Source organism: Suricata suricatta, chromosome 2, assembly GCF_006229205.1.
Source record: "Suricata suricatta isolate VVHF042 chromosome 2, meerkat_22Aug2017_6uvM2_HiC, whole genome shotgun sequence".
NCBI classification, from domain to species: domain Eukaryota; kingdom Metazoa; phylum Chordata; class Mammalia; order Carnivora; family Herpestidae; genus Suricata; species Suricata suricatta.
Window position 1 is genome coordinate 129,504,001 of NC_043701.1, and position 13,953 is coordinate 129,517,953.

General features: G+C 33.3%; 2 protein-coding genes across 3 annotated transcripts in view; one reads left to right on the plus strand and one right to left on the minus strand.

The window, feature by feature from the left end:
- LRRTM3 (leucine rich repeat transmembrane neuronal 3) overlaps window positions 1–6,798 on the plus strand; it is a 165,628-nt gene extending 158,830 nt beyond the window's left edge. Inside the window, exon 3 of the mRNA XM_029931759.1 lies at window positions 1,590–6,798. Within this exon, the coding sequence (XP_029787619.1) occupies window positions 1,590–1,799 (210 nt within the window). The 3' untranslated portion in view covers window positions 1,800–6,798. The remainder of the gene's footprint in view (window positions 1–1,589) is intronic.
- Window positions 1–13,953, minus strand: part of CTNNA3 (catenin alpha 3) — a 1,635,386-nt gene that overhangs the window by 1,105,048 nt on the left and 516,385 nt on the right. The gene's annotated exons all lie outside the window — the stretch shown is intronic.

A 13,953-nucleotide genomic window follows, 5' to 3' on the forward strand; every position in this document is an offset into this window, starting at 1 on the left:
CCCCTGGTCCTCCATTAGGTTTCTCCTGTTCTCCTGTTAGACCTATGAGTGCAAACATATGGTTTCTGTCCTCCTCTGCCTGAACTTATTTCGCTTAGCATGACACCCTCAAGGTCCATCCACTTTCCTACAAAGGGCCATATGTCATTCCCTCTCATTGCCATGTAGTACTCCATCGTGAATATACACCACATCTTCTTGATCCATTCGTCAGGTGATGGACATTTAGGCTCTTTCCATGTTTTGGCTATTGTTGACATTGCTGCTATGAACATTGGGGTCCATGTGCTCCTATGCATCAGCACTTCTGTATACCTTGGGTAAATCCCTAGCAGTGCTATTGCTGGGTCATAAGGGAGTTTTATGGATAGTTTTTTGAGGAGCCTCCACACTGTTTTCCAGAGCGGCTGCACCAGTTTACATTCCCACCAACGGTCAGGAGGGTGCCCGTCTCTCTACACCCTCGTCAGCGTCTATTGTCTCTTGATCTGTTCATTTTAGCCACTCTGACTGGCGTGAGGTGGTATCTCACATCACTCGTCATCAGTAATTGAAATATTAAACAGATTGGGGCTGAAGCTTCCTCAAGTCTGACTACATTTTAGAACAAGGGTAAAAAAATAGAACAAGTTTTTATTTCATTGAATAAAATGGGAATAATCTCTACATTTTGATAATTCAATCACATTTCAGAATACCCTTCCTGTGCAATGTGTATGTTTCCCTTCTGCTCACATTGGTCACTCTGTCTTTTTTCACAGACCTTGCCAACATGCTTTCTTTCATTAAGCTACAATTTGCAAGGGAGTCCCTTCCTTCTTTTTATCACTGGTTTCCTTCAAACTAGCACCATCCTTTGCTGGTTTTTAGACCTTTATAGGAAACAAAGTCGTCTTCCTAGGAGTTCCCTAAGCCTAAATTTTAGATATATGGACCAAACTACAGGCATTAATGTTTCCAAATTTTTTCATAGTGAAATAGATATCAAAATATTATTTAGAAGATCCAAAATAACTTGTCTAGACAATTCTCTTCCTGCAATGGTTCTCAAAGTATGGTGTGTAGATTAACAGCAGCAGCATCAAAAGGGAGAAACTGTAAGAAATGCAAATTCCAGGCATTACTGGAGACCTACTGAATCAGAAATCAGGGGCCTGAGGTTGGAGGTGAAGAAGGGGGAGGCGATTGTTATGCAAGACAAAGATTGAGAACCATCATTCTGTTGTCTTCCAATACCAGACATAATCAAATAATACTTTCCTTAGTTCTAAAACCACAATTTTACCCCAATGAAGAAAAGCATTTTCTGACTTCTTCAATAATGCATGTAGCATTATCAGAACCACTTGTGGGACGATTTATCTGATAGGGTGAGTTAAGAATTGAGCAGCTCCCTCCCTGGCTTTAAAGCTGTTGCATTGTGCTTTCTAGTATGAGAATGAAGGACACCAGAAGGATAGCGTGGGGACACTTGAGCCACAGATAGAGCCATAGAAGTTAGTCAGGTCCGCACTTCATAATCATCAAATCTTTCCCCCAAGTGGTTTGACGTTTTATAACTGACTTTTCTCATGTCATTTTTTCCCCAGATACCTTTATCAATGAATGTGTCAACCTTTCTGGCATACGACCAGCCCACAATAAGTTACTGTGGGGTGCATCACGAACTTCTCTCTCATAAGTCCTTTGAAACGAATGCACAGGAAGATACGATGGAAACACACCTAGAGACTGAGCTGGACCTGAGCACAATCACAACAGCGGGCCAAATCAGTGACCATAAACAGCAGCTGACTTAACTGAGCTAATCGGTAGCCAAGGGTTGCCACCAAACTTTGTGACCTCAAGGACAAAAATGAGGAAGATTTGTTCATTGTGGATTCTCAAAACAAAACAAAACAAAAATCCCCTGTTAAACAAAAATCCAAGATTTATTCATGAAATAAAGAAGACATGAATTGTTTCAAGTCTACACTTTGTAATTAGCTAAGTTGTGCAGTATTTTTTTGACTTAAACAGAGTATGACCCTGAAAAAAATCTTTTTTTTCCAAAACTCATCCTACCTACCTGTAAAAACTGTACAGAGCTAATGTATTTTTCATATTGTAAAGTTTCAATTATAGAAACAACCGGTATGTACAGTACCATAATTTAATTACATTTTACTTTACAAACTTTACACATTTAAGTTTCTAAAATTTTAAATTAACAAAAATTTATTTCTTGTGTTATTCAGAGTTACTCAGTTTTGTAGGAACTGTTTTGTTACTGCTTTTGTGCCCAGAAACCTTGACTCTAAAATTCTGTGCTGTGTGAAACATGCACGATTTTTATCATGCTTACTGCGTAGAATTTTATCTACTTGTTCCAGAAATAATACATTAACCAAAAAGGATTTAATTGTTGAGACTTGTAAGAGGTTCTTCAATTACATAGGCAGGTTTTTTCTTATAATGAAAAAAAATCAAAGATTTTTTTAACACTTCTCAGACTTAACTGTTGCCTTGAATTACGGCCTAGTTTCTAAGCAGTGACATGTAATGATAAAGAGGGATATTTTAACAACATATTTCTGAATGAATTGACTCATTATTTCATTCTTTTGAATAACCCATTGTTAAGGGTAGAGGGAAGCATGGACAAAACCTCACTGGAAACAAAGGCTGTAACCACAGCAACAGACTTTGATACACTTAAAAGGTACAGCTGCCAGTGACAAAGAAAAACTTGTTACATCTCATTATTTTCAGGCCAAGGTGAGAAGGATACAACATAATAATTGTACAGTAGCAAATTTTCTCCTAATTAACCCAAAGTGGTTTACCTAAAAATAACCATCAGTCAGTGCAAAATGTGCCTGGTTTTTAAGACAACTTTTCATTTAGAACTGTGAGGCTATATTTTGGGAACATCTCAAAGGAAATATGTGAAATTTTTCACTTTGTGTGCTACATCAATTCTCTCCTGGGGAAGAACTCTAAACATTGATAGCTCCTTCAGTATAGATATGAGCCATGGTGGAGAAATTTATAACTCAAGTAAAGTGTAAACATCTTTAATGTGTTCAAAATTGTTTATATTGCCATCCGTAATGAGATTCGCCTCTAAATTATCTGAAAAATAACCCAGAGTAATTTGAAGCCACTCCAGATCATATATTGATTATGTAATTGTATTATAAAGTTATTTAAGTGAAATTATGAGAACCTAACTTCTCAGAGGCTGAAATAATTAACTTGTTTCTATTGTTTGCTTGACACGGGTTATTGTTTGAAACTGTTATTTTATCTAGGATTTCACACATTCTTTTGTGTGTTTTTCAATATAAAACTACAAGTTTCGATTGTTATTGCACTAGGAGAGATGCCTTCTTATGTTGTCATTTTGTACTCATAACATCAAAAATAGGTTGAGCAAATGTCATTTCAACAGGGGTCAAACACAATCAAATAACAATGAAGAAAAGAATTTGTTAAAACCAAGGTCAAAGTTTTAATTTCTTATTTCTTCCAAAGAAATTATACCTACAAAGTCTAGCTTTTTGCAGATTTACCATGGCAAAATTAAGAACAGCTTAAAGAAGAATAAACTTTAAAAATGTACAGCAAATTTTTGTTGAAAATATAGACGCAAGAAAAAGAGCCCAAAACCATTGGAAGAAGCAATCCCTCTTACTAATTTAAATTAAACTAAATGTCTCAGTACTTATATCAACTATTTAGCATTCCAGATTTTTGTTACATAGTTTGCATAAATTATTTGCTATTCAAATTTTTGTCATTTTACATCTAATTTTAATCTTTATTTTTTCAATTTCTAATGTCTTTGCAATATATTATTCTCAGTATTCTTAATCCTCTATATTGAAATTTTGTTTTGCACAGTTAGCAAATTTGTAGAGGATTAATTATAAATTTATTCTTGTGGGTCTGAAAGTGGATGCAAAGTTTTATTTATTATGTAAACCAAATTGTCATTTGCAATCTTTTTTTTATCAGAAGTTGTCCTTCCAAAGATTTAAACATCTTTCAATTGGCATAAAAAAGCATTTTATATCTATTTCTTGATATTTTCAAATTGATAAATAATTTTTAGAAATATAAGGTTCTAGGGAGACTCACAAATGTATGCCCTTGACTTCCTGAAGCAAACATTCCTTAAACATTTTAAATTCATTTAAAGTAAACAACTATATATAGAAGCAGTCATGTTGGAACCACAGCTCTGTGCCTCTGAGGACTTAATACAGTAAGAGCCAAATAAACTAAGAATTTTTAGATCTCTCATATTGGAAATTAAACCCAAAAGATCTTTTACAAGAAATAAAAGAAGATGATGGATTTTTGTTCACATAAGTTTTATTCTGCCATGTTCAATGCCATACGGGGGTGGGTAGAAAAGGGAGTGAAAACTTCTTAGAGGAAAACTATGTCTAGAATCTTTATCATACATTTGGAATTTATATATTTGTGTCTAAAATTTTTAGTTATAACCTATCTTTTTCAGTGTTCAATAATATCCTATTTCCTCTTTCTAATCAACCTGTCCTCAGGTCTCCCTCTCTGCCTATTGCTCATTCATTTAAACAACAGGAATGTTAATATATTTGGAGTCGAAAAATACAGTTTGACCCAGCATGGTTGCAAAAACAACAGTAGCTGCAGCAAACAATAAATTGGTGCAGTGTTTTGAGGTTTACAAACCACATTTTATATAAATTATTGCATTTTGTCTTCATAACCAGCCCATGAAGACACATTATTCTCAAAGAAATTGAGACTTACCCAAGAATGCAAGGCTAATAATTGGTGGAATTGAACCATTCTTAAAATTCATAGCCTGTTAGTCTTTCCACTAAACTAAAAGCCTTCTCTCTGATCAGAGCCAGAGAATTTCCAGAGATAGTGAACAGAATGAAAAAAATGTTTGTCATGTTGTTTAATCTCTAATTTAACTCAGTTCTTCTCTCTGTATAATACATGAGCTAAATGAACTCTTCCTGTGTGCTACTCTGGGCTCTCACATTAAAACTCTTTGTTCAAAAAGTAAAGCAAGTCATAGATTTCTTAACATATTATATCATTTGTAAGTGTACAGATGAGTTGCTTCAAGGAAGTGGATACATGTATGTAGGCCCAAGATATGGACATAAAATCAAGAACCACAAGGAAAGAACTCAAAAACCATCTAAACTGAGATTGCTTGGATTATAAAATAGATCCAAAGTGTGAGGTTCAACACATGTTCAAGTAAACACATACTCAATTCAGAGCTAATTGGGAATACTTTTATATATTTTTCTTTTGTTTCCTTTTTTCAATCTTAGCAAGAGTACTTCTTAAATTGTGTTCTTAAACCTTTCTTAATAGAGAGTAATTTTCTCTATTCTCCCAATAAAAATGAAATATATATTGTCCAAACTGATGTATAGATGCCAAAACATATGCTAACAAGCAATATTTTATTGACCTCATTTTTATCAAGTTTTATCCGTACTCCCTCCTGAATGTTCCAGAAAAACCATTAAACCATACAGATTTTAACATAAATTATAGTTTTAGAAGGAAAGAAAACTTGTCTACATTCAACATTCAAGACAAATTACATAACCCTATTTGAAATCATTTCAGACTCCACAAACTCCTTGAAAATAGCAATATCTCTTTGCAAAAATACTTTTTAAAATAAAGCCACTGTATACAGGAGTGAAGACCTTCTATGATTATGTCTGATCCTAGCTAGAAGACATATCATCTCTTAACCTAACCATTTAAAATAAGTAAAGAAACTGAAAGCATGAAACTATTAGTATGCTTGAAGAAAGAAAATCAGATGCGCTGGGTAGATGGAGGTATAGGAAGGAAGAGGAAGTAGGACTGGCAGATATTTGGCCTCAGGAAAAACAGTGAAAACTCTTTATAGCAGAAACAGTAACATCTTAGGTTGACATACCTTTTAATGTTTTAACTCACTGGGTAATAGTATAACGACCTCGTAACACATAAAAAGTCCGAAGGTCTAGATAGGTTGGCTATGCAGTTAGGAAGGAAGATGCACTGGTCTTTCAATAAGGCCTCCAACTACTGCTATGACCTCCACCACCACCACTGTCCCTAACTAGAGAGTTACCATGGAGGATCCAGGATCCGTGCTTTCAAAGCTCTGACTCCATCACAAGGGTAGAGTAGATGGACAATCAGCAGTCGTGCTTCATTTTACTACCCACTCTCATGGGGAAGGAAGATTTAAGAATACACCAGAGTGGTGACGGGTTATTTTCAAAGTTCATCATGCTTGCATTATGATTTCAGTGTGAGCTAGGAGGCTGCTTATAGTTAACGTTTTTTAATTTAGGGTAAATTTCATGTCTTAAAAAGTCCACAGTTGATTATTTACTTTTCTATTAGAACAGTGACCTTAAAGCAACACAGTGAGTGCTTCTGCCATCTAGGACTTAGAAAACACTTCAGTTTCTTCCTCTTGCCCAAACATTTACAGATTTTGTTTTATATGTATGCCTTACTGAAAAGCTAAGCGAAAATTGGTTTTGTATAAATCAAATAATATTTCAAATACATCAAGGGACCTTGTGATAAAGGATATTTGAAGTAAATCCTATTTGTTTTCTAATCTGAAAGAGCACCCACTAATTTATCTTCTGTAAGTTGATTTCAATATATCTTGTGTTATATAATGCAGCACACTTGTACTGCATCGCCTTGAAGGTTCTATGATGCAGTCTTTGCCTCAGGCTGTATAAAATAAAGGACTGACTCTAGGTTTTAAGCAAGTCTATAGACACGGTAGTGTGATCATTTTCAGTTATTGAATTTATGATTAATTTCACTTATTGAATTTATCTGAGTTAATGTGAAAAAATAGTATTAAGATAACATGGATTGATAAAGTTGACAGGTTTTTTCCCCCTATTTACTGGTTTAAACTTTTGATATGTAGCATATCCTCAAAGTTACTATTAAGAGAAAATCCTTGGGCACCTGGCTGGCTCAGTCAGCAGAGCGAGCAACTCCTGATCTCATGGTTGTGAGTTCAAGCCCCCACACTGGGCATGGAGCCTAATTTAAAAAAATTAAAAAAAGAAAAAAAAAACAGCAAATCCTTTGGGTCCATCCTAAATTTGCTGAATCAGAATCTCTGGAGCTAATCTTTGATGCATGCTAAGTTTTGCAAAATACTGTTCAAATGAATTTATTTTTACCAAGTCATTCACTTGTTTTTATTGTAGTCTAAAATTTTAATTCTTGTACTTTCTTGTGCTAATGTGAACCTAGTCTGCTAAGCCTGGCTGAACCTTTTCCCTGACTGGAGGAATGCAAAACAAAGAACAACTATTCATAAAATGGTCAGGTTGTTTCTTGATAGATTGTGTTGTTTATAGATTTTGTTCCCCATTAGTTCTTTCAACAGGAATATTTGAAAACAGTCTTAAATCAACTCGGTTATTCACTTAACTAAAACTTATCATTTGCTCCCATGGATATGACAGTGGAAAAGCTAGAAGTGGGGGAAAAGAAAAAAAATTGATTTATGATGTATCAGGCAGCATGCCATCCTCACCTCATTATCAAACCTTTTTAGAAAACACGTATAGCCACCATTTTAAAGAAGAGGAAAATAAGGATTGCAATAATTGAATAACTTGCCAAAGCTCATACAAGAGAGTCAGATATCAAATCCAGTTCATCAGACTCTAGGGATGTGATCCTATCACCCCATAAGCACATTTTTCAGAAGTGAGGAAAAAAACATAATATAATTTGGCTCATATATTTTAAAAAGGATGTGAAGACAGCAGAGAAAGAATATATTTTCCTATCCTTAAATGGAAAAAATTGCTTAAATTATTTCATACTGTGTAGAAATTTCCTTCAATGTCCTAAGTCAGCAACTTAATGGAAAGAAATGTCCATTACTTTCTTGAATATTTATACACTGTTTCCTAAAAGGAGTGGACATTTAAAATAAATCCTTCAAAATATATTCCCAGATATTCATTTTGTATTTTCATTTCCAATTTCCCTAGCTATATTATAAAATTATAACAAAAATATAAGTGGGTATCCAAAAGAAAATCTTTAACTGGAAAAATATGGAAGGAAAGATGTCAGTTGAAGCAAAACCTTGACAGTTAATAAAGTAACCATGTGCAAATGACAACACTAAAAAAAAGACCAATAATCTACAGTCACAAATATTAACTGGCAATGATATGGCCTGGGTTGCAAGATATTTCCTATGAATGATTTTATGTGGTAATACTTTTCAAAGAGAATTTTTACTTACACAAATGATTTGTGCAACGGGAGAACACTACAGAAAGGAGGCAAGAAGATAACCTTTACAATAATGTTGACCCTGCTTGTTCTATTATTCAGAACAGCATATACAGTTTAAATAAAAAATAATTTTCCTTGTGAAGGCAATGCAAATTTTTTCATCATTATATGCAGGTGGCCAAATAAATTACACTTATTTTTAAATTCAATCTTCAAGTAAATCTTCCTCAGTCTCAGCTATTAACAAATGACTTTTTAAATAGTCTCAATTCCGTTACTGTCTTTAGGAACTTTTTATTAAACCATTGGACTAACAGCCTCTTCTATTTCTCCCTGAACTTGCACGAGCCCAAGGTAATAAAATTCAGAAACTACATTAGAATTTTACTCTGTCACACTACTTGAACATGTAGCATTCACATAAAACATTGTCATTTATAATGGAATTCAAGAGCCAGTGAAATACTCCATAAGCCACATTTCTACTAAAATCTACCACTACTATAAATGTGACAAAAATATTCTATATGTTTAAAACAATAAACCCAGAAAGAAAGAAGCACTCACATCCTGAATCTAATATCATTACATGTGTTCATTCTGGCACCAGTAGCACCATACAAAACATTATCTAAAAATCTAAAGTAATTCTGATTTTGGAAAACAAAGATGACCTGTTATCTGGGTTGAAGATTCGGTGAAAGATAATGAAGAGGGCAAAAAATCACACATAACAAAAGGTAAGTGAAAGAAATGTGATTTATTGTCATTAATCTTCAGATAACTTGTAAAATTAAGAATTAAAATTTACAACAATATTTTGCTATCTAATGTCATCAGTAAAGCTCAATATGGATATTAGGAACTAAAAGTAAATAGATATTTGTGATGGCAATTCATGTCAAATAATAGACAGATGAATAGAATTAATTCTACCAAAAGAAAGAATATTAAGAATAAAAATTAGTTAAAGCACTATCACTATTTTTTCTCCAGAGAGAAATTGAAAAGTCAGAATAGAAGATTACCAAACATTCTTTCAAGATCAATTTTGAAATATCCTAGAACTATAAACCCCAAATTGGTGCTTTGCCCAGATGAGTAATTACATTAATTCACTATACCTAGTCAAATTCTGTTACCAAGAAATATATGTATTTAAGATATACTCCATGTGTTCTTACTATTTTACATGAATAATATATTTGCTTTCAATCCCAGATCCATAAATGTAATGCCCTCAACAGTCTGATGAAAATGTGCTGAAAAATTAGCAATCCTGTCATTCTTCTCTGCTGTAAGGCAATATTACAGTGGTAGATCCACCACAGTGGAGTGCTGGAAATATGGTTTCTAAAATCCTCTCTAGAACCTTTTGACCTAGACCCTTGTCATATTCATTATCTGTGGGTCTCATTTTTGCCTTGAGATAAGAGCCTAGTGGCCCATCCCAGCTCTAGTCACAAATGTATAACAGATTTAGGTAAAAACATTTTACTCTGAACTCTGCTATCTGGAGAAAGACTTGAGATCTTTGTGATGTTAGCATTTTTTTTTTTACCTTGAGACTTGATGGAATCTTAAGTACACTGTATTATGCATCCTTCAAAACTCCTTGCCAGTTTCCTATTTAACAGACTTAAAACTTGAGTTCCTTAAACCAAGATTACATTTTAGACATGGCTATTTCTCGATGGATCCTTGTTAAATTTCATCAATTTGTGAAGGGACAACATAAGGCCAGGGTAGCAGCCTTTCTTGACTTTTTCTTTGTCTTTGATTCCAGTTATGGGATAAATATGTGTGAGCTCAGTATGACACCTTGGTACTACCATAATGAGACTGGAAGAATCTTCTAATGGATAAACACTCTATGTAATATAAAACAGAAATGTAGTTTGAGAACACTTCTTTTTAACTTAATGGTTGATCTGATATAGTTTACAAAAAATGCATGCCATCTTGCACCTGAGAATATAAATCTTATTGTCTATAATGATTGACATGTTATGTTGTCATATACTTTTCACTTTCTGAGATGACTTCAGACAATTGATTGTGCTCTATAATTGCCACCAGAAGAAATTTCTATTTAATTATTTCCAGAAAGAATGACTTAATACTGAGAGCATTAAGACAAAATGATAACAACTAACACTTAATGAGTGTTTTCTTTTCTCAACATTTTACATATATTCATTTAATCCTGATTAATATGTTTAACAGGATTAACAATAACCTTATGAAGTAAGTACTACTATTGCTTCTGTAAGAAGATAAGGAAAATGATGCTCAAAGTGACTGTGTAATATGTATCTACTAAACCATGAAACAAGAATTCAAATCCAGACAATAGGTATACTGACAAAGTGATCACGACTAACTGTCCATTTAAAGTCCATTTCATAAGCCCAACTCTTAACTTTAAAAGTCTATTCACTTAAAGCTATAACTAAAGACATTTTTCAATGTAATGGATGTTTATTATGTACCTAATATATGTCTAGTGGAGGGTAAAAATCTTTGAGAGATACAAAAGAATATATTAAATATTTCCTGTTCTCAAGAGACTTACAGTCTTAACAAGGAGAAAAGACATCCATATGAAGAAAAAAAACCCCAAAACAAACAAACAAAAAACCCTCCAAGCTAAATTGAATACCTGAAAGAGCACATAGCAATCAAATGATGAAATCAAAGCCAAATTGTTGGGGATAACTCTGAGCAAAAAAGAAAACTGACATAGAACATAAGACTGACAGTATTCAGATGGGAAAAATGAAAAGAGAAGAAAGTGAGGAAAGAGTATTATATTTTAATATATGGACATCTATTATTTGAATAATATTCATTAGATTGATGCTTGTCTGGCAGAGAAGTACCAAGCTCAGTTTTTGTTCTGATTGTGTAAAAATGCAGAACTCTTGCCAGAGCAAACCTTTTAGCCTATTGGGGCATAAAAATTTCCTACCTTTTTTTCAACTTTATTTCTCTTTATATTCATTTTTTTTTTAATTTGTCAATGTTTATTTGTTTTTGAGAGGGAGACAGAGTGCAAGTGGGGGAGGGGCAAAGAGAGAGGGAGACACAGAATCCAAAGCAGGCCCCAGGCTCTGAGCTGTAAAGACAGAGTTCAGTAGGGGGCTCAAACTCAACAAACTGGGAGATCATGACCTAAGCCAAATTCCAATGCTTAACTCTGCCACCCAATGTATATTTTACACATTCATTGTATTTTACCTTTCTTTTTTTAGGGAGTAGGGAGAGGCATTTAAATCATTAATCTTTTGTCTTATGTCAGTTTCAGGAAAATGCTCATAAAACATTTTGAAGACTAATTCAGGCAACCCTCTTAATTTAAAATAATTATGTGAATTAAATAATTTTTTAAAAGCTAATAACGTAACATCCTCAGTCAAATTACTGTTTGGTATCAGGTGACAAAATGGCCTACAGATGTACTGAGTTTTTCTTTTTTCAATCTTCCCAGTATTTATGTTAATATTGGTGAATACTAACCAGGGTTTTTATACCAAAGAGTAAAAATAAAAATGCTTTTTGATTGCTACATTTCACAAATAAAGAAACTAAATTAGAATATGATTAAATGGCATGATCAAAATCACTTTGGTAATAGACAGCAGACTCACTACTAGAACTCACATTTACTCAATATTATTTTTTGTTACAAAATATTTTCTGAACCCAGCAAAATTTAACAAAGTATGCAGAATTATTTCTACTTTAAAAGTACAGACAATTGTCAATAAAGCTGTTATTTTTTTAAGGAAGAGTCAAATAAGGTTGAAAAATGTTCTCTTTCTATCAAAGTTTGCTTGTCATTTGACTATTCACTCGCAGCTGTGTGTCCACTTGGTAGCTACAGATTTTCATTCATGTGTATTTATTTAATGTGCCTTTTCTTTTGTACAGTGATTATCTTTTATATTATATCCCTAATACTTTGGTGTTTTTAATTCAATTCAATCAAATAAGTACTAATTCATTTATTAAGCCTTTACTAATAATATGCTAAGGACTAAGATAGGCAATAAATTGATCAAATGCTTAAAAGTGAATAAATGATTATAATCCAATATGATATTTCCAAAAATGAAGTATGGGCATGATGATGTAGGATTGAAAGGGAGAGGATGATTAATTTGGCTGTGAGAAAATCAGATCAGGCCTCAGAATAAGCACAATTTGAGACTCTGGATTCTAAAGACTGCCAGTCACACAAACACACATCTGTCCTGCAGGTTCCATCCCCACTCCTAATTAGTTTGGTATTTTATTTGTGTGTTAGCTCCTGGAAATCTACAACTCTAGTAGTTTCTGAGTCCAGTAAATTCCTCAGATAGCTAATGACTTGAATTTTTTTACACATAAATGTTAAAGATTATTTTTAATGTTCCCCTCTTCCAATTTTCTAAATTTAATCCTCAAACCAAGAGCGCTCAGTTGAGCCATTCCTTGATAAACGCAAGACATATGCAATTTTGCTAAATAAATATAAATAATAAGTAATAAATGTCATGGATTGTCAGAAGTTTTTTATTTTGTTTTGTTTTTAACATGTGGCATGCAAATCCAATCTATGTGTGTCAAAAAATCTATATTGCAGTTCTCACCTCAGGAATATGTGAAAAAATATAGAAGAGGTATATCTGCCTATGTAATTTAAGTTTTCACCAATTACTGATTATGACATGACTGCTATTAAAGTGAATAAGAATTAGGTTATACATAGAGAGTCTTTTGTATTTTATTCTGCTGCTATCAAATAATTTTTGAAGAAAGTGAAAAAAATATTAGTAAGGGTCATTTCATGTGATATGGCAATAAGCATAGTTGCTTTGGTAGCAGTTCATTATCATTAACTCTTAACTTCCTTAAGTATGTTTTATTTTCCTCAATAAACACATTTCATTATAAGAATACCATTATTCCCAAAGGATTCCATTGTTTGTTTGGTGCCTAGGGCAATTTCTTATTAAATCCACAAGAATGCACCTTGCATTAAGCTGAGCCAAAATAATAAAAGTAAATTCAGTAACTAGTTCAAGGCATAGTTTCTGATCTTCCCACATAGGAAAATGAATATTTTTTTACTTTAGAATTTCAGACTCTATCAATATTAATATGAAGAGACTTCATTATGAATAATGCTATCTTAAAAAATGCCAGGAGAATTGTGTCTTAATGTTCTCCTATAATACTCTTGTAGATAATGAAGAGTATGCAGTATGGCAAAAGTGGCCATCAGAATCCCTAATATGTGGAATGTATATCATTCTCAAACAATTATTTTTCAAAAATAAATTACATACAAATTTTCACTCTAGGTGGTTCTCTACACATGGCCCATGTTAAATTATGATAAATAAGCCTATGAAATTAAATTCATTAGGTTGCTACTATTTATATGATATTAAATACCTAAAACATTCTTCATGTGAGTGCTTTATTATTTTTTTAATAGTTTATTGTCAAATTGGTTTCCATATAACACCCAGTGGTCTTCCCCACAAGTGCCCTCCTCCATCACCACCACCCCCCCTCCTTCTCCCCCTCCCCCTTCAACCCTCAGTTAATTTTCAGTATTCAGTAGTCTCTCAAGTTTTGCATCCCTCTCTCTCCCCAACTCTCTTT